The 22,576-nt window shown below is 40.0% G+C and overlaps 1 protein-coding gene across 1 annotated transcript in view; it reads right to left on the bottom strand.

Annotated features, from left to right (window-relative positions):
- The window catches only part of FRAS1 (Fraser extracellular matrix complex subunit 1), an 843,167-nt gene that overhangs the window by 106,910 nt on the left and 713,681 nt on the right, over window positions 1–22,576 (bottom strand). The window contains exons 50-55 of the mRNA XM_082266873.1: window positions 20,979–21,206; window positions 20,217–20,330; window positions 18,704–18,854; window positions 16,402–16,561; window positions 13,527–13,695; window positions 5,730–5,976 (exon numbers count right to left, since the gene is read on the bottom strand). Coding sequence (XP_082122999.1) covers window positions 5,730–5,976; window positions 13,527–13,695; window positions 16,402–16,561; window positions 18,704–18,854; window positions 20,217–20,330; window positions 20,979–21,206 — 1,069 coding nt within the window. The remainder of the gene's footprint in view (window positions 1–5,729; window positions 5,977–13,526; window positions 13,696–16,401; window positions 16,562–18,703; window positions 18,855–20,216; window positions 20,331–20,978; window positions 21,207–22,576) is intronic.

The following is a 22,576-nucleotide window of genomic DNA, read 5'->3' as shown; positions in this document are numbered from 1 at the left end:
ATAAAAATTTGTAATCAGTCATTGCTGACAATTGCTTTTGAAAATGCTAGCTGCTTTACTGGTACATGATGCAGTGGCTTCAATACATTCTGCAATTTTAGCTAATATTAGCAAAACTAATTTAGGTGGGTCTTATATTACAAAGCAAAGTATGCTTATTTACTTAGGGCCCCTTCTCCATGCCGCAGTACAATTAAAAATAAAAAACCTGTGGGGAAAAAAAGTTTATAATTTACTTAGGAAACGTACTAAACCCGCAGCTTATATGTGCTCCATCCACGATATAATGTGGCTCCCTCTGCTCACTGTAAGCTGTCTCTCCTTGCCACTGCTGCTGCCACCCGCCTCACATAAGCCTCTTGATCTCGGCTGCTGAGTGGGGACCTGAGCGGAGGAAGATCACTCCGCCAGGGTAGGCAATGGGCAGCCACAGTGGCAGGCATCCGGGACTTTAGCACAGCACCCAGCAACATGCGGAGCAGGTGCGGGAATGCGAATGCGCCCAAAATTGAAAAAAAAAGTCCCTCAACTGCTCTGCCTCCACCATCCCATAATCAGAAAGGGGGACTGGAATTGCATGTAGTATATAACACCCCCTAAGCTAGTAGGAGTGGAATGAGCGGAGGGTGCATTTTGTCTGCGAGGCTGCCCGGGCCCTCTCTGCTAAGCTGATGTACTGGCTTATAAGTGGCCCTGCACCGAGAACTCTCAAGTGTTTTTCTAATGGGGTAATGTCTGTTGAGGACCATAGCATCAGGAAGTCCTGAACCTCTTGCAAGTCAGAACCCGGGACCCATAGGACCTTGAAGTGCCTAGCCCGAACTGATCCACAATGGGATCGGGCCCCAAAATCATGCCAATCAATAGCCCTGTCTATGAATGACTTGTAATGTCTCTATGGATGGCCAGAGGTAAATGCACTCATATCCATTTTTACATCATGATAGCTTTGATCTATCACATTTAGGTCTGGAAAAATATTCAATTTTTTTTTCTAGACCTCCGCAGACCCGGAGGAAGGAGGGTGTAAATGGACACAAGTCCATTTACATCCAAACCCCCGTAGACCTACATGGAACATTCAATCAGATCCGCATGTAAAGCTGACAGGCGGACCTAATTGAAAAGCTTGGTTGAAAGGCTATTTAAGGGGAGCGGTGGTAGTGGGGGGTAAAAACATGGCTCAGCTGCACGTTCTTACTCCCCCCTTTCCCCTTCCAAACACAAGTGTGAACTAGCAACTCATGCTTATATTCATATTCATTAAGATGATCACAGCACAGCATGTACTTTATGGCTCTGGCTCTGTGTCACATGGCTGTTGGGTGTTGTCATACAAATGAATCACTCTGCCAGGAAAGACATAGTAGGCAGTGGGCGGCCGGAACTACTTTTTCATACAGTGCAGCATGCGGCAAGGTTAGTGTGCCTACACCCCGAAAATGGAAATAAATTCCCTCCTCTGCTATCATCTCCTGGGCCCCTCTATTGACCTCATGGGGCCCAGGAAAATATATTTATACGCCCTGTTAAGCAAATTGGAGCGGGGGTTGGGATTTAAAGGCTTTCTATTTATTTAGGCAGAAGTTAACTTTAAAGCTGCCCAGGCCCCTAGTTGAGCTCATGGAGCCCGGGCCCGGTACAGCAGGGCTGGTTGTACTGCCCTATCAGCGGCCCTGGTGGAGAGAATCCATTGTCAGAATACAATGATCAGCACTCAATCAGAAGTTGATTGGTAGATAGATTTGTGAGCATCCAACCTGCCCGTACATGAATCAAAGTTTAATCCTTGTGGCTCCAGCCTAAATCTAAAAGTGCTATGTGAACAGTGTGGTCCCATTTCAGATAGTCTTCGGAGTTTGACCTATTAATCTCATTGAAAGTGTGAAACCCGATTTGCTCTGGATAACCTCCCACTGGCTTCCCCCCCCCTCTTTTTTTTTTTTCTTCTTCTTCTCCCCCTTTTACTTTCTCACTTTTCTTTCCTATCGCTTCATTCCTAATTTTCTCCTTATATCCTCGCTAACGGCTTGACCATGTTATGTATTACCTACAAGACCATATTTTACATTATGTAGGTTTTTTTGTTTTCTTTCCAAATACCATTTTCCGGTCAGTTGACAGGGTATCTGACACTGTTTATTTGTTATAAACCACCTGAAAAGGTTTTGATAATATGCCTTTTGTACATGCTTCCCTACTGTTATGTGACAATATCTTTCAGTTTGCCTCTTTGCCTTTGTGTGTCATAATTCAGAGATGTCAACATGCGAGCATACTTGTCTTAATTTTATATGTCTCTGTTATGTAAACATACAGTATGTTGTACACATCTTGCTAATAAAAAAGTCTAAAAAATCTAAAAGTGCATAATTAATGCCTTTATGTCAGAAGCCAAATATTGTAAAACCAAACAGTAGCATCGTTCAAAATGTGTAAAGCATTCCAGACCAGTCAACTACTTAAAGTCAATATATGATTGATTTTTCCTGTTGTTGCATTTTACTTCAAGATACATGCCAAAATTAAATCTCTAAAAAGTATCAACTTGCACCATAAAAACTGCTGATTTTGAAGGGAATTGCATTTTGTACACCTGCAATGCTGATATTTTAGTTGATGTTGAAGAGCAGTAATTGAATTGTGAACCTTACAGACTTCCATTTAGGAATGTGGCCACTTAAGCACACAATAATGTCTGTTAAGTGGCTATTACTGAATATATTGTACATTACTGGTCTCCTTTACTGATACTGGCACAAGCCCCAATTACTTATGAATTTTCTGGCTGGGCAAGATAAATAAATAGATTCTCTAGAAACAAAAATATATACATCAAGCGGTTTGTAAATTCAATCCAAAGCTAAAACATGTATTAGAGACTAATGTGCACTGCAGTTGTTCTGTGTCATCAGAATTTCCTGCATATCTGCATTAATATTGATTGTGTTATGCGTAAAGTGCTCAGTTGCTTGCTTTTATGTCGACCAACATGTTTCAATAATGAAATACTTATTAATCACACAGTAATACTTTTTTTCTTTTTAATAAAAAGAATGATATTGCTGTCTCGCGTGACATAAATATACTCAAAACAATTCAGTAGTCTGTGCAGATTACAATGTCATTCTTTCAACTATCCACTAGAGGGCAGCTGGCAAGCGTTTTCTGATGATATGATGGGAAAATTGAGCAGAACTTGGAAAAAAGCTAAACTTGAAATGTAAAGGGGGCTTTATTTAAATAAGTAATGCTCAATCTGCAAGTGGAGTGTTTTGAAAAAAAGGCTGTGCTTCTTCTCAAATGTGCACTACAAGCTTCATTCATTCCTTTCGAAAGGCCATCCATCCACTGTTCAGTTACGAGAAAAAAATAGAAATAGAAAATAGAAAAAAAAAATATTTCAGACTGTAGCATGCATTTGCAGAAGAAGCTGGGCCCAGCCAGGAGACTTTTTATAAAAGACTGTGTGGCACTCGGCGAGCAGCACAGTGAAAATCTAGGAGAAGCGGGGACAGGTAAGTGTAATGGTGCCCATACACTAGATGAGAAATCGTTTGAAAATCTGTCATTTGGACAGCTTGTTTGTTTTTCATCCAGTTAGTGGACACAAATCGGTTGTGACATTTTTGGGCCAAAAACTGAAGGAAAAGGTTGATAATTCTGCCAAACGGACGACAAATCGAAAGGTTAATGTGTTTCTCCCCTGTTAAAATTTGAACTGATGGTACTGTGCATACAAGCGAGAAACAGATTCATTTATGTCCATTATACGATTTATCGTTCAAAATTCGGTCATTACATGATGGCAATATCGTTTGCTCTCATGACTATGTGTTTTTTTTTTTTTTTCCGGAAAACGGGCTTCAAACGATTTTTAGACTGGTGTATGGCTAGCATCAGACTTGGTGTGGGTTATGGGGACCTATAAAAAATGACTGTACTTAAAGTACAGTTATCCTTAAATTTGGTGATTTGAAGACTAGTCACTAAAGAGAGTTCTCACAAATACTCTGTGCTGGTGGTGACAGACATATAATGGATAACTATACTAGGTACTGTTATACTTCAATAACTAATTATCTAACCACTTTACGACCAGCCGCCGCAGATGTACTGCGGCAGTCTGGCTCGTACAGGCAGAGCGCCTCGGGGGAGCTAGGGGGCGATCGCCCGCCGCCGGAGGCGCGCTCCCGCCCCCCGCTCGTCAACGGGGGAGCCAGTGCGGGTGTCAGGAGGCTCTGATGGCCGCCGGCCACCCGCCGCTGACAGAGAAGGACAACACAGCCGTCTGTACTTCTCCCAGAAGTGATCACAGGTGTTTATGTGATCCTGCTATATAGTCTCACATGTCTCTGTGATGACTTCACAAGCCACGCCCCCCACAGTTAGAATCACGCCCCTAGGGTCACATTTAACCCCTTAATCACCAGTACTGTTAACCCCTTCCCTGCCAGTGTCATTTTTACAGTAACAGTGCATATTTTTAGCACTGATTACTGTAGTTATGTCACTGGTATCCCCAAAAGTGTAAAAAATGTCAGTTAGGGGTCCGATCTGTCCGCCGCAATGTCGCAGTCCCGCAAAATAATCGCAGATCGCCGCCATTACTAGTAAAAAAAACAATAAAAATGACATAAATCTTTCTTGTAGTTAGTAAACCAAAAATCAAAAATACGCTTATTGCAATTTCTTTTACCAAAAATATGTAGCAGAAAACAAATTGGCCTAAAATGTTAAAAAACATTTGATTTTTACTTTTTTTTTGAGAATTTCATATAAAAAAAATGTAAAAAATATTGTTTTATTTTTTCAAAATTGTCTTTTTTTTGTTGTTTATAGCGCAAAAAATAAAAATCCCACAGGTGATCAAATACCACCAAAAGAAAGCTCTATTTGTGGGAAAAAAAGGAGTCAATTTAATTTGGGTACAGTGTCGCCCAACCGCGCAATTGTCCATTCAATTCACGCAGTGCCAAATCGCAAAATAGGCCCTGGTCATTGAGTAGCCAAATCAGTAAAATCGGACAAAGAGAATCGCAGGACGCCTGTCGCCCAAGAACTGCTATTGGGTGATAGGTGTTCCACGATTCTGTAGGCGCAATTTTACTGCGATTCATCGGGAAACAATCGCTTGAAAATCGTGCCGCAATTGGGGTACCATTGCAAGTCACAGGAATCACACGGGCGTCCCGCGATTTGAAATGATTCGGGATCGCGGGTAGAATCGCAGCGATTCTGCCCTTGATCCGAGACGGCAATATGTGAACGGAGCCTAACTTGTAATGGATCAGTGAGTCAGTAGTAAAGAAAAGATGAGAAAGACGGCTCCAGATTTTGTACCTTTAAAAAGTCAGCAATGGCAGGTACCATAATTCTATACAGGCAGGTTTCATGCTTTGCAAATCGGTATTGAATACCTTAATGGGACAATGCCTGGCCATATTAGTCTGATGCACACTATTAATGTGTTCAATTTACAACTTTTGCTTCTAAAACTGGTAACATTTGCTACAGCTGTTTGTGAAAATTATATTTCTACCCCTTAAATCCAAAGCTGTTGCTATAGTGATAATTCCAACAAGTCATGGTACAAAATAACCAAGTTCCTGTTATTTATATACTAGGAAATGTCTAACGAATGTATGTTTACAGGTATGATATAGAATGCTTACTTGTACAAACTATGAACCATAAACGATATTTTAATAACTGGAAAGTTGACTAACCCTTTCTCTCAATAGGAATAGATAGGACATCTGCACTCTCACTGGCTCGATATATCTTCTTATCAAACTGTAGAGTTGGCTCATCCTCTGTGTCATTAATGTTCACAGTTGCTTTAGTAATCTGTCCCAGAAGTGCATAGGCAGGCATACTCAGTTCCACTGTGAAACGTTCAATGCCCTCGTACACCTGGTCATCACTGATGATAATAGTACAGGCCTTGCTGTCCTCTCTCTCATCAAATTGCACCTGATGGGATTAAACATATTGGATACATCACTCTGCATTAACAGATTTATTTTACTGTATTTAGAATATTCACCCCTGAGACAGACAGCAGAGGCACTTCAATGATCTCATTCTGCACTTACTTGTCTTTGCAATTTCACTACTATTGTTAACTCTTCTAATTACACCCACACAAAAATCTATAATATTTTCCTAAGCAATCTACTGCAAAGTTTTCTGATAAAGCTACAAAAAATGCATATAGGAAAGCAAGTACGAACACTTAAGACACTAAATGGAAAAAAAAGAAACACTGTTGTACAAACTGAAGGTCAATGTTAGTAAAGAGCACAACTCTCCTTTAAATTTTCATTTGAGATAGCAGTCAGTGAGTGTCTTATTATTCTAGAAACCCAAATAAAATTAGTAAAAACCCTTACACAATAGGGCTAATTTATTAAAGGAGTAAAGACTGTTAACTTAGCAAAGTATCACAATTATTAAGTCACACGTGGGAAACAAATCCTCTTTTTAATTTTCCTTTTTTAAATCTGATATTCAAAGTGATCACAGCTAGTGTATATTCAGAAACACGTATTACCTAAAATCATCATAGATTGTACTCACATAAACTGATGCTCAAGCAGGGTAATGGATAGTCAACTGTACCGTATGAAGAAAGGCCCTCTATTAGCAAGAATTCCGCCCCAGCCAAGCCATGATCCTTGCTGCTGGAGGGATGTTTTTCACCATTCCATGGTGGACACTTGTTACTACCATTACATAAACCTACTGCTCCTTTTTTTTTTTTTTTATCAGCTGGTGACACTATGGTCCAACAACCAGAAGCTTGTGTTTCCAGTAGCAACTATCAGCAGTCTTCTTGCCTTCATGCCTTGGTCTTTTACCCACACTTGTATATGATGGCTGGAAGGTTTTATAATCCCAACTCTTTTACAATTAGATTCCATAGCTTTCCATCAAAGCGAAAGTATGTCACCAGCACATCATGGATCTACAGAACAGGTCCAAAGCTTTATTCAGTGATCACATCATAATAACAGAAGCAACGATTCAGAGACTCGCAAGACTAGATTATGCAAGAGGGTATGCTATACCTATTCCTATGGATGAGAGGTACTTATGGTGGCCTTCAACCATCCAGCACAGTATGGATCATTCATAAGAACGAATGGGAATGAATGAGTGAACAGTGGGAAGAGGATCCAGCAAAGGTTGTATAACTCTGGGCAGGAACGTGCAGTCAAGATTGCTGTAATGGGAAAGGTGGAGGGTTGGCTTTTGACTGGTGGGCTGCACTTTGTGATTTTTGGTAAAGGTGAAGTTGTCCTTTAACCCTTTCTTTCATTTATTTTAATATGGTTCCCCTCCATAGCATGAATTTTGAGGATATCCTTTAAAGGAGGTAAAAGTTTGTTGCTACATATTTTTTTTTTTTGTTTCTTGTTTATTAGGATTTTTAAGGATGTGCAAAACTGAGAGATTCACCAGAAAATCAGGCAATTGATTCAGGCCAGTGCAATTTAACTATCCAATGAATCAATTGATGTTAATAAGGGAAGGCAAAAATATGGATTTTTTTACTACAGCTTACCTGTAAAATCAATTTCTTGGAGTACATCAGGGGACACAGAGCCACATTTATTAACATATGGGTTATACGCCACCTTCAGGTGAATGGACACTCGCAACCAATCAGACAGGAAGTCCCCCTATATAACCCCTCCTACACAGGAAGTACCTCAGTTTTGTAGCAAGCAATAAAAAGGCCCCATACAAGAGGGGACGGACCTCTGTTTTCGGTGATGTACTCCAAGAAACTGATTTTACAAGTAAGCTGTAGTAAAATATCCATATTTCTTTTTCGTACATCACGCGACACAGAGCCACATTCATTACCATATGGGACATCCCATAGCAATGCATCTGAGGGGAGGGGGACACCAAAAATAACGCCCTCAGACCACAAAAGATCTACACAGCTGCCTGCAGAATACTGCGGCCAAATGCAGACTCCTCCTGGGTCCCAACATCAACTTAAAAGAAATGAGTGAAGGTATGCACTGACGATCAAGTTGCGGCTTTGCAAATTTGTGCCATAGAAGCTTAATGGCGAACTGCCCAGGAGGCACCTACTCTTCTGGTAGTGTGTGCCTTTACAGGAAAAGGTGGAACCTTCCCTTTCAAACCATACGCCTGGATAATAACCTGCCAAAATTTGAATTTGTGCATACCAAAACCTCCTCGGCCACGCTGGAGCTACCAGGATTACTGGTTTCCCCTCTATCTGGATTCTGCATAACAGATGTGGTAGCAGCTGAACCGGAGGAAAGGCATAGATCAGGGAAAACTCCTCCCAAGGAGTCACCAAAGCATCCACTCCAACTGAGAGTGGATCCCTGGTCCTGGACACAAATCTCTTCAACTTGTTAAACCTGGATGCCAACAGATCTCCGTCTGGGACCCTCCAGCGTTGGCAGATCGATGCAAAGATCTCGGGTGCAAAATTCGTTCCCCCGGAAACATCTTTTGACGACTCAGAAAGTCTGCCTGCCAGTTTTTTATTTCTGCAATGAAAACGGCTTATAGGCATAGAACAAACTTTTCTGCCCAGGATAGGATGATATTGCAGACAACTGGAAGAAAGGTTTTTTACCTTTTCCAAACTTCTGGTTGACAACCACCAACTTAGACTCTGACATATTCTTGGTACCAGAGACATGCACCAGTCTAAGGACTGGACCTTTCTGGTCAATGCTGACAGAATATTGTTCTGTAAGGGTATGGCATGGAATTGAGCATAGGGAATCGCTCCGATTGTGGACACCATCTTCCCCAAAAGCGGACCTCCCGTCTCCAAAACGCGCGCACCTCCCACTCCACCTTCTACCCAGGAGTGAAGTTTGCGGCTCTTCTCTGAGGGATACCGCGTACCCGGAAGTTCTAGGAGCCACCCACACAGCTGAAACCAGCGAAGATCCTCTATATCTCTGCTGCTCGTCCTCCCACTGGAGTGGATGAACCCTTTACATGCCAGTTTATCATGCCGATCTAGTGAGTTTGCATTTGTCTGTTGTTATTAAACGCATCTTTTATACTGCATTTAGATGACGCTGCTCTCCTTTCTCTTTTGTTGTACATCTTCCCCAATAACCTCATGCAAAGACGTACAGAAAGATACTTTTGCCTTCTTACGGATCGAACCAGATCCTTCAGGTCTGTAACCTTTCTTATTGGCAAGAATACCTTTGCCTGTATTGTGTCAACAAGAAAACCCAGATATTCCAGACGCTGGACCAGCTGTAATGCTGACTTTGCCAAGTTCAGAATCCAACCCAGACGTTCTAGGAACTGTACTGTTTGGAGAACATATCTGCTTAGGGCCGAAGCTGATCGATCTATTAGTAATAGATCGTCTAGATATCCTATCACTGATATCCCTTGAGACCTTAGAGCAGCCAATACTGGAGCTAGGATCTTTGTGAACACCCTTGGAGCCGTGGCCAACCTGAAGGGCAGGGCCACAAACTGATAATGACGGTTTTCTACTGCAAAGCATAAAAACCTTTGATGTGCCTGAAATATAGGCACGTTTAGATATGCATCCATGATGTCTGTGGATGCTAAAAATTCTGCTCCCAGTAGGGAGGCCATGACTGAACGAATTGACTCCATACGGAAAGTACGAATGTTCAGAAACTAGTTCAGAGCTTTGAGATCCAGAATAGGTCTCACGTCTCCATTTGGTTTGGGGAATATGAAAAGGTTTGAGTAAAAACCCCAGAATCTTTTGTCCAACGAAACCTCTGTAATCACTCTTTGGGAACTTAAATGGTCCAGAGCCAGAAAGAGATATTTTCTTTTTAGAGGATCTGCAGGCATGTTTGATTTTACAAACCAAGGAGGGTAAAATGCCAGAAATTCCAGTTTGAATCCCTGCGAGATGGTGGAAATAACCCAGTTGTCCCGAATTATTACCAACCAGACCTTTGAGAACCATAGCAGCCTTCCCCCCACCCGACTGAGTGGGGACGCCCCTTCACAAGGTAGGCTTAGAGGTAGACTTGGTAGATCTCTGGGCCCAGGCTCTAGATCCAGATGGCTGGGGCCGTCGCAACTGCATAGGACTAGAAGCAGTGTAAGTGCTGGGAATCTTAAAAGAAGGACGTTTGCTTTTCCTCCTAACAAGTAGCAACATCTCTTTACCTCCCCCCCCCCCCGAAATATTTTGGATATACTTATCCAGATCATCACCAAATAGGCGTTCTCCATAAAAGGGAAAGCCTGCCAGCAACTTTTTACACAGTAATTCTGCAGACCAGCTTTTTAGCCATCGGATTCTGCACATATGCACTGTTAAAAGAGCAAATTGTGACATCTGCTGTATGGAGTCTTTAAGAGCATCCACTGCAAAACATAAAGTACAAGGTAGATTTTTCAAATCTTCCACATACTCTCCTTGAGAAGGAACCATCCTGGACACTCGCTTAATACAGTCTTTTAAAGACTGACAATTTCCTATAGCTGCCACTGCTGGTTATATTGCAGACCCTACAACAGAAAAGGAGACATTTAGTAAACATTCCAACTTATCAGCTGGATCTTTAAAAACCTGGGAATTATCCACAGGGCAAGTTAAACTTTTGTTAACTGAAGAAATTGCAGCATCCACAGTAGGTAAACTAAATTTTTTAGTGAATTTTTCCTCCATAGGATACAATAGTGAAAACCTTTTAGGAGGAATAAAAATCCTATCAGGATGATTCCAATCAGCATACATTACCTGCTCCAAGAAAGGATGTAGGGGAAAAGGCTGGGGACTATGAGGAGGGCGCAGTGAGTCTACAGCAGAAAAAGAGACTTCAGACATCTCTATGGGAGGTAATTTGTATCCAAACTGGACCATTTAAGAGAGAGACTGAATTAACAATCACTGGGTTTGAAAGGCCGAGTATGACACCTTAGATCCTGACTCCCCAGAAGTGGACTCAGCTTGACCTTCTATAGGGTCCTCCACACCTGCTTCTTCCACATCCTCTGCCCAATCCTGAACTGATTCAGGTGGTGGCTCAGGTGAGGGGGATCTATCACGTTTCCTTCCTCCTTATGATGCTGCAATCTTGGCAGCAATCTTACCCTCAAGGCTGGCTAAAGCCGATGCCAAATTGTCCTTAGTGATGTAGGTTGCGACAAAAGCAGTAGGAGTAGCTACTATGCCTGACAACCGAAATGGCTCAGATTGGCTAATCGCCTCTGGCTCTTCAGAGGGAGTAGACACAAAGGAAGAACAGCTAGGACCTTCAAGGCCTGATGGTGGCATCACAGTGCCCCTTCCAGCTGTGCCCCCCCAGCCCTTTTTCAGGCAGACATTGCGCTTAGGCAAGACAAACTTGGGGTACTAACTTTAGTGTACTCAAGGCTTGTGCCAAGCTATAAAGCTTATTACACACAGCACTGATTATCCCAAAGATACAGAACCTGTCTGTGCCAGAAAACATACACCCACAGTGACTCACGCCACCCAGCTGCTGCTGCTTTGTGATCCCTCCAGCCTCTGACAGAGGATTGGGCGCTGAAAACTACTGTTTAAGAATCGTGACGCTTGCGGTTGTACTGCGCATGCGCGACATGCTACGTGGCGTCCACGTGCACGCCAATCGCGCCCAGACACGCCCCTCTTGCTCCAAGCGCACGCTTGTGTATAAATGCCGAAGGCTCCCACGCGTGAATGATCCTTCGCTACAGACTTGACCAGAGACCAAGAGACGAGTGTGTGGGCGCTTTCACGCCAAGGCAAAAGCAACATGCCAACAACATGGTATACTTTAACATAGCGGTTACCCCTGTTGTTTTGCACAGGCAAAGATAAATGTTTAAACCACAAGGTGCTTTAACATAGCTGATGCACCTACTGTTTTGCACATGGAGAGCAAATATATTTTAAAACAAACAAGGTGTAGCATGACACTGCTGATACACCCACTGCTTTGCACATAACTAGCAAAATATGTTTAAACAAACAAGGTGTGCTTTAACATAGCTAATAAACCCATTGTCTCTTGCAGATACCAACATGGCACCTGGTATCTGTTATCTTTAAAAGGGAACAGTGCATAAAAATATTTTTACAAATATTTTTAAAGTGGACTTACCAGTCCCACTGCAGGGTTCTGTCTTGTAACAAGAATCCAATCTTCACCCTTCACAGTGAGCTTTGTCACTCGCTGACCTTCAAGGACTGGGTCCCCTTGTTTTCAAGGGGCCACTCCCTTGGACCTGTAGAGCACTCTGCCTTTGGGTTTGGTTTTACTAAGGGTGCAGATCCCAGGGTCCAGTGCCTAAGAAGGACAACATCACAGGCAAAACCTCATATCTGCTTTCCCGAGGCTCAGGTAGCATCCTTTTAATCTTGGACTTTTTTGGATGGATTAACCCCTTAGATTCAGAGATCTTTGATCAGGGTATATAGCATAATCTTCTTTCTTCTTCTTTGAAAAAAATATCAAAAAATGAGGAGTCTCTCCACTGTGACCATCACCTTTTAGACACTGGTGAAAAAAACTGAGGTACTTCCTGTGTAGGAGGGGTTATATAGGGGGACTTCCTGTCTGATTGGTTGCCAGTGTCCATTCGCCTGAAGGTGGCGTATAACCATATGGTAATGAATGTGGCTCTGTGTCTTGTGATGTACGAAAAATAAATACGTTTTTTAGTGGTTTTGAAGGGTGTATTGGGATTTAATGGCTCCTGAGAATTTTGAGAGCTCCTTTTAGCTAACCTGGAATTGTTTTTAGGGACAAAATGCCCCTAATTAGCTGAAAAAATTACTTCAGATAGTATAATTAACTTAAGTTTTGTAACTATGCCCAATTTGTTGCTTGCATATTGTAATGATTGCCTACATGATCAAAGTATTGGCCATTAGATGCCCGCCTGTTTACACATTTGCTTGTTTCTTGCTTTTGTGTTAAACCAACTGCTTGTCTAATGCCTACATATTGTTACAATTGCCTGTTTGTTTTAGGCAGTGGCTTAGACATCACAGGCCTTCTAAAGAACATGGGAAGGCTTTCATAATTATAGGTCATATTTTCAAGCATAGTAAAACTGGAGGCTAATATTGCGGACATTTCAGTAAGGGCAAAAATGGTAACTTTGCAGCACACCAATTTCTTTATCAGGAATAAAAAAACCCCTTAAAAACACATAATAATATTATGCAGTTTTCTATCCAGCAAGCAGGTGGCGGTCTAGACTACTTTTCAGATCATTAGCAAGATTACTTTTCAGCTGTAGTAATGGTAGCCTGATGCTTACAGAAAACTAATTTGACATCAGAGCAGTGACTTCTATATCACATGGCTAGGCCTGAAGTTTCAAACAATTGAAACCGCCAAGGAAGCTTCTCTGTTTTGTTGCGCTCTCACTTTAGACCTATAGTTCACTAAATTTCACTGAAATCTATATAACATTTTTTTTTTTAAGTTTATACTTTTTACCTGTTGTTTTTTGAAGGTTCAAAACATGCACCAGATTTTGCAAATATTTACCTGGCCTGCATATTCCACATAATCCTGCTGCCCTGGTCGGGAGCCCACACTGGAGCTGGATGTGGCAGTGCCCTGTTCTGTGCGGCACAGTACTATGGCATACTGGTTGAGGTTCCCAGTCCTCTTCACAGTCACACTGATGGATCCTGCCTTTTCACTCACATTGTAACTGTTATAAGAAAGAAACCTCTGTGTTCACCCAAAATCTTCTAAGTATAATTTACTTTATACTATAAATAGAGAGCTAACATCATATGTATTCAGAAAGTATAAATAAAATAACATTTTATATGTATAGTATCAGACGTTTTTTGACAAATAAGCTGCATATTTTAGGAAACCTTAAAGTGTTTGTAAACCTTAGACATGAAATATGAACAAAGCATATCCAGTGTGTACTTGTCTCAATTAGGAGCACTAAGTGTAATTTCCATTTTGTTCCTCTGCTATCAGCATGAATCACTTTTAACAAGTTTTCCTGACACGAAGAGAAAAATGGTGACAGGGGAGGAACCTCCAGCTGATTGACAGCCTCAGCTCTGTTCCTGGGAGCTGTGTGAAGGGGCGTGTGTCCCTTCCTTCCAATCAGCTCTCAGAGTTCTTCTCAGTGAGCTCCGCAGTGTGTAATTTCAGCTCTCTGACAGCTCGACATCTTTATAAATTCTGTTCTTTGAATGGATGTAGAGAAGAAAAGACTGTAGAAAAACAGGTATAACTTATGTAGGAGGATTTGTTTAATCTCTGTGTATCGCCTGAGGCCAGTAACTTTACTGGGTATATGTATGGGTTTACAACCACTTTAAGATGTGCTGACAGTAAAATCCTATTAACACCAGGTAATCACAAATGCACATGTGTACAACTTAGAAAATATTTTAGACATCAAAAAGGCAAAATAAACAGGCAAATGTATAATATCAGATTCCCAGTCCCTGATACAGAACCTGGCCGCATGAGCACATTGCACAATCATGTCATTTAGTTCCAGGCATCTATAGTACTCTGCTAATATAACCCTCAATTTAAGTATTACAGGTTATAGACAGTAGGTATAAGTACGTACGGTGTAGGCTTTCAATTAACTATTATTCCATGTTTTCTATCAAACACAGTGGACACGAGTGACTTCATCCCAATGAGATCTCCATGACAATCCCCTTGTAGAACCAATGGTGTAAAATCACTCAATAGTCTATGTAACTTTTAAAAATATATAAAATTACAGCTGTGTTCTATTATTTGTCGGTGTATCTATAGCTATTTATCAATAGCTACATGGCCTCTGCTGCAACTAAAGTAAATAGTTTGATGTGTATGCTAGACTCTACTAAAGGGTAAAGCAGACATCTCTTCTAAATTGCTACTTTGTTCTCTGGATTCTGTCTTATCTCCCAGACAAATGACTGATTCAAGCATCAGAAGCACATATTGTGATTCCTAACAAGTTGCAGGATTTATCAGAAGAGAAACATGCAAGAAGGTGAGACGAAGGACGATGCAGAATAACAAAAGTGGGTATTATTGCATTATGCATCTCCGATGGTCTAATAAATATGTGAGAAGTATGTAAATATTTCATACAAAGCAGTGCACAGCTCACAAAATCTATTTATGATTAGATTTATCTTTTTTTCTGACTCCTCACTGGGTACCTGTAATGTACTTATAATACTTACCATTCATAGAAAAAGGAGAACGCTTGAAACTACCAAATATCTCTTCTTTACACAGTATTATTTACTATTTATTAGACAAGCATCTTATTACAGTCTTTGGAGTTATATGGCACATGGCACTAGCTTATATCTGATGAATGGGCAATAGTTCACTGAAATTAATCATACTAGGATCTAGAATCAGATACTGTATATCTTTCCTTGTTAAAGTGTATGTCCAGCCCAAACTTTTTAAATAGAGTGGGGGAGGGATAAAAACTGATTTTTTTTTTTTTTTTTTTACTGCTATTAAGGGCTTAGCTGGACAGATTTATTCTCACTTCCTGTTCTTACAGGAAGTGAGAATATCTCTACAACAGTAGTACACAAAGATATAAAAAAAAATATTTTCTTTAGCAGAGTAAGGGAGGGATTGAATTCATGTCAGGTTTTGTAATTTTGTCTGTGTCCCTGTTGCAGATTACTCTCTGTCTGGTGACACCGTTGTAAGCAGCAAAGGAAGTGTGGGGAAACCTCCCTAAATGAGGGTCAGATAGCAGTAAAAAACATGACTAGACTTTATCCACTTCATTCAAAGCTAGAACTGTATACTACATCTCATTATGTGCATACTGATTGGTAACTTCATTAACGAATCCCCAACCAACACACACAAATATACAAAAATATAAAATTACAAAAAATGTCATACACCATTCTGCAAATTAACACAACTTTAACCCCTATTGTTTAGCAGCTAATTCCATATTTGGACAAGCATCGACTTAATGTTTTCAGGACCTTTCTCGATTCTTCATTTTCTACAAAAGGAATACACATACACATTTGAAAAATGATGACAATAATTAACCATCACCATTCATCTCTCTGTTCTACAAAAATAGGTATAAGTCATAATCCTTATTCAACCCATATGGGTGTAAAGAATGTAATTGTTTTATCCACCATACCTATCTCTGTCTATGTTTAAAAATCCTGTCTCCTTCCCTTTTTTATGTTTTCTAGGATCATAAATTGTATATCTGTGTCTTTATGGGTATGTTGCATGCAGGGTTTTGGAACTGGTAAACCTGGCTGACTGCTCCTAATTGAAGACCGATGTTGTGACATACGATCTTTCATTTTCTGATATATATTTAAGCAACATTTTAATATAACAAATGTGTAGTGGTAAGAAGCAGATCAAGGAACAGACTTACCTAACATGACTGAAGCCTATCAGAGACCACTGGATGTGGAACATGTTGTCACTGACCACATTTGGTTTACTGTCTTTCACAAGAAACTTGAAATTATCCATTGTTTCCTTGTACTTCTCTTCACGCAGAATATAATGGATCAAGCCAAGGTTAATTTCCTCTGGCAGGAAAAAATCCATAATTAATTATTTTAGAGTTTTTAGAAAACAAAAGAATATGTAAAAAAAACAAGAAAATACATGTGCAAATTCTATTTAAATTATAAGAATACAGTGCCTTACGAAAGTATTCGGCCTCCTTGAACTTTGTGACATTTTGCCACATTTCAGGCTTCAAACATAAAGATATAAAACTGTAATTTTTTGTAAAGAATCAAAAACAAGTGGGACACAATCATGAAGTGGAACTAAATTTATTGAATATTTCAAACTTTTTTAACAAATAAAAAACTGAAAAATTGGGCGTGCAAAATTATTCGGCCCCTTTACTTTCAGTGCAGCAAACTCTCTCCAGAAGTTCAGTGAGGATCTCTGAATGATCCAATGTTGACCTAAATGACTAATGATGATAAATAGAATCCACCTGTGTGTCTCCGTATAAATGCACCTGCACTGTGATAGTCTCAGAGGTCCATTTAAAGCACAGAAAGCATCATGAAGAACAAGGAACACATCACGCAGGTCCAAGATACTGTTGTGGAGAAGTTTAAAGCCGGATTTGGATACAAAAAGATTTCCCAAGCTTTAAACATCCCAAGGAGCACTGTGCAAGCGATAATATTGAAATGGAAGGAGTATCAGACCACTGCAAATCTACGAAGACCTGGCCGTCCCTCTAAACTTTTAGTTCATACAAGGAGAAGACTGATCAGAGATGCAGCCAAGAGGCCCATGACCACTCTGGATGAACTGCAGAGATCTACAGCTGAGGTGGGAGACTCTGTCCATAGGACAACAATCAGTCGTATACTGCACAAATCTGGCCTTTATGGAAGAGTGGCAAGAAGAAAGCCATTTCTTAAAGATATCCATAAAAAGTGTTTGCCACAAGCCACCTGGGAGACACACCAAACATTTGGAAGAAGGTGCTCTGGTCAGATGAAATCAAAATCAAACTTTTTGGCAACAATGCAAAACGTTATGTTTGGTGTAAAAGCAACACAGCTCATCACCTTGAACACACCATCCCCACTGTCAAACATGGTGGTGGCAGCATCATGGTTTGGGCCTGCTTTTCTTCAGCAGGGACAGGGAAGGTGGTTAAAATTGATGGGAAGATGGATGGAGCCAAATACAGGACAATTCTGGAAGAAAACCTGATGGAGTCTGCAAAAGACCTAAGACAGGGACGGAGATTTGTCTTCCAACAAAACAATGATCCAAAACATAAAGCAAAATTGAACACAATGGAATGGTTCACAAATAAACATATCCAGGAGTTAGAATGGCCAAGTCAAAGTCCAGACCTGAATCCAATCAAGAATCTGTGGAAAGAACTGAAAACTGCTGTTAACAAACGCTCTCCATTCAACCTCACTGAGCTCGAGCTGTTTTGCAAGGAGGAATGGGCAAAAATTTCAGTCTCTCGATGTGCAAAACTGATAGAGACATACCCCAAGCGACTTACAGCTGTAATCGCAGCAAAAGGTGGCGCTACAAAGTATTAACTTAAGGGGGCTGAATAATTTTGCACGCCCAATTTTTCAGTTTTTTATTTGTTAAAAAAGTTTGAAATATCCAATAAATTCCGTTCCACTTCATGATTGTGTCCCACTTGTTGTTGATTCTTCACCAAAAATTACAGTTTTATATCTTTATGTTTGAAGCCTGAAATGTGGCAAAAGGTCGAAAAGTTCAAGGGCGCCGAATACTTTCGCAATGCACTGTACATCTGCAATATGAAAACCCTTTGTTCACAATTCTGATACTGGAAGTAAATGCTTTAAACAAATGTTGACGTGTATAGTGTATAAATATATAAACTATCTGAACATGTGGGCAGCCATATTTGCTCATTACATTTGCAGGTTGCGCATTCTACTTAGCATTGTAACACAGTGTTTGCTGCTTTACAGTTAATTCTTCTTTTTAACGTCTACTTGTCTGGTCTGACAACAGTCAGGGGCTACAGCAAAAAACCTGCATAACACCTGCATATAACCTGCATAAAAAACGTAAGGCATGGTGCGGTGGCTGTATGTGAAATGCATATGAAAGGAATTACTTTAAGTAAATTTTGTAACATTGCTACAAAATGTGCCGCTACTCAAAGTACACTCTACTGTCTCTAACACATATAATACCTTGTGTAAAGGACGAAAGGGTAACACCAGGCTTTAGCTTGTTTTCCAGATAACCATGGCTAGGTCCACTTAAAATTTCATAAATAAGTTGTTTGTCATCTGTGTCTGGGTCTATTGTCATTAGTTCCTTCTTTGTAATATAATTAGAGGCCTGAGGAAAAAAACAAACACCTAAACCAATGCTCAATGGACGACCAGGACAATTTAATGTTTAGCAATTGGCCTTTTTCAGTTTGAGATCACACTTTGATATTGTAATCATCACAACAGTTATCTCATGACTATGAGTACATTCACAGACCTAACTTGGGAAGACTGTCATCCTCTGTGCCCAAATACCACAATAACATTGCTGTGACCACTATGGTGTGCTGCCCCTCATGCTGACCACAAGAACATCATCACAACTGTACACCATAAGCCTACCCAATATAGTTTATGTGCAGGTTGTTACACAGGAACAATATGAATATATCTCCAACAACATGAACTGTGTGTAGCTGCAGACTCATGTATGATCGTACTTCTGAAAAGCAAATGTGAAATTTTAACCAAAGACAGAAAAGACCATCACCACTCACTGTGCAGTAAAAAGAAGAGAACACACAATATATATATAAAATGAAAAAGAAATCACTCTTTGAAAGCAGTCTGCATTACTTAACAATACTAGTGATCAGAAAATGTAACAATGTTATATTCCAAAGATACACAAAACTAAAAATGAATAAAAAGACTTACTCAGCCAAAAAAATAAAAACACTCTCCAGACACAAACATATTAAAATCTCATGCCCCCCCCCCCCCCCAATCAACAGCCACAATCTTCTAGTCCCCAACAAATTCAGTGGCATCAGCAATAAAAAAGATTCAATAAGAGTCCCCTGCTGATGTGACCCAGGTCACAGTTGAGGAAACCAACAATGCCAAATACATAAATGATGCACAAATTTCTAGATAAATTAGTGAAATCTAAAATGTATGAATATAAATAAATATGTGCTGTGAGCTTTATTCTCCTAAATAGGCATGACGTACAATCTGTGTATTACAACCATATGCATTCTATGAATGATTTTGCTACTCCTGGGACTGCAAAGAAGCCAAATGTGTAGAGCTGGGCCAGTAGACAGAGACTCCATGTGTATAGAGGCATCTGCTTCTTCGAAAGAAAATTAGTCAAACAACGTTTCACTCATCTATACACATATGAACATTTTTACTCAAAAGACATATGCTTTATTATTATTTTTCTCATTTCTATATTTCCAATGTGTTACATTTACTGAATATACAGAACCATTACTCTCTCTTCTTCCAATGAACTTATAATCTAAAACCTCTAAGGTAGTAAAAGAACACCTGGAAGATATCCACACCAACATAAGGAGACATACAAACTCCAAACACAGATCCATTGGGAAAATGAACCCAGGACCCCAGAACCACACTGATAGAGTTCTAATCCCTCATGAACTGTGATTTCCATAAATAAATCTTTACATATTAGTACCTTGCCATCCATGTACTCCAGCCACTGGAGACCCAGATTGGTGATAATTCTAGGTGTGCCATCATCTACTGGAAGGATATCAACTTTGAATCTCTGAGGAGCTGCTGTTACTATCTGAAACCATAAATTAATAATATGTATTTATTTATTTGAAGGGAAACCATGATTGCTGCCATGAAGAAAAAAAACATAACAAGCATACAGAAACTTAAACAACTAAGTTAAACAGCTAGCTCCATTCAGATTTTTTTGGGCATTTTTCAGGCGTTTTTTTGCAAGTATTTGGAGGCAGGCATTGACATCTGACCAAAAACACTTGTAATCTGCCAAAAAAGAAGCTCATGTATTTTTTTGAGCTTCAGGCGTTTTGCTTCAGGTGACAAAACACTCATATGTGAACAGGAGCCATTGAATTAAATGGGATTTTGCTTGTTGGGCGTTTTGGAACTTCAGAGATGAGCGTTTTACGAGGTGAAAAAACTGTAGAAGCAATTTAGAATGACAAAGTAGCTATAAAGTACATTGATTTTCAAAAAGTAAAAAATGCAAAATAGGTGAAAAGTTTTCACTGCTATGCCAAATAACTTTATAACATTATTTTTTTTTTTAACAACTGTATTATTTTAATTTAATTCTCACAGAAAATAACCTATGAAATTTGTCACTTTCATGGTGTATAATCTAACAGCATTTTCGTATTTAGAAATACTAATGAAAGCACAGACATTCTTCCAAATATTAATAGTTAATTCCAGTTCTTACTTCCTTTCCTCCTTCTTCTACAATGAAGAACGGGTTGGTTCCATCTGACACAGTAAAGGAGAATCTATCCTTGAGAGTATTACTTCCATCATGATTGTAACTGATACGATTCTGATAGATGTCATCCATTGTGAAAGTAGAGGTCTGACGGTAGCTCTGCCCATTGCTGCTTCGTTCAATCACTCCGTAACGAGGTGGCTGGACAATGGTGAATGTGACTGATTCTGCCTGTTAACAGAAAACAGGAGTACTGTGAGGAAACTGAAGTAGATAATTAGGTATGACACCAACAACTGAAATATTACTAGCCATGGCAGCCAACAAAGTCTGACATGAAAATATATCAATAAGAAAATAATATTCAGCGCTGAACGTTATAATTAAAACATTTTTTGCGGACTAGCAGCTAGACGCTCAAGGACAATCACATAAAACTTCCTGTAAACATATAAAATAAAGTGCAGCGCAATCCTATGTTTACACATTACACAGTAATGGATAAATACTATTGATCAACCGATATCGTTTTTTTTACCGCCAATACCGTTGTTTTGGTCATCGGATATCGGTATCGGCCGATATTTTCAGACATTAAATTTTTTTTTTTTTTATTGTCTACAGGTACTGTGGTGGAGGGATCTGGGGGGTTTAAAAGACCCCAAACCCCTCATCTGCACATAACAGCATTCAAAACGCCAAGTTTGGCTGTTTTGAATGCTGTAAGTTTTTTTTTAATTCTGCGCCGCCAGTACCTGGAAGTGATGTTATGTCATGACATCACTTCCGGGTACTCGGCGGCGCCGAATTCAAAGACATTGAGACCCGGTCAGATGGCGGCAGTGCAGATGGAGATGCAAGTGTGCAAGCGTGTCTCTGCGTACTTCCTATTGTTTTCCAAAATGGCCGGGGGTCACGTGACTTCCCCGAATAAGGAATCAAAATGTACTCACATAAAATTGTTGATATTGAAGCCAAATACAGAGCATGCAAGCGTGTCTCTGCGTACTTCCTATTGTTTTCCAAAACCTGTGGCCATTTTGGAAAACAATAGGAAGTACACAGAGACACGCTTGCATGCTCTGCATTTGGCTTCAATATCTACAATTTTATGTGAGTGCATTTTGATTCCTTATTAATAAATGAGTGTTAAGCAATACGGAGAGCATTAGATTTTTTCCATACTATTTTATATGCCACAGAGGTGATTTCTGGAGTGACCATCTACATAAGATGAAGAGTCTGAGATCATAATGATTTCTGAATACTGCCGACTGAACCCGTTTTTGATATCAGTGGAGAGTGGTCTGGATATCTAATTCAGATTGGCCCTGTAGGGTCTATGTGAGATAAGAGGCAGAGAATGTCAGGTGGTGGGAAGATATGAGCACCTTATTATACACCATTGTGGAGTTCATGCCAGCTTGTTGATGGGGACTCTGTTTCCATCACCTATAAAGAAGGACTATTTCTCCCTTTTGTCTATCACCCTGCACCTTTCAGGACTTTTTCACATTTATATGTGATTCATACAAATATAATGTATTTATCCATCACTGTGTAATGTGTAAACATAGGATTGCGCTGCACTAAATTTTATA

Source organism: Pelophylax lessonae, assembly GCF_965119305.1.
Source record: "Pelophylax lessonae genome assembly, chromosome: 1".
Classification (NCBI taxonomy): Eukaryota; Metazoa; Chordata; class Amphibia; order Anura; family Ranidae; genus Pelophylax; species Pelophylax lessonae.
Note: the sequence above shows the minus strand (reverse complement) of the source record. Positions and strands in the feature narration are given on the sequence as shown.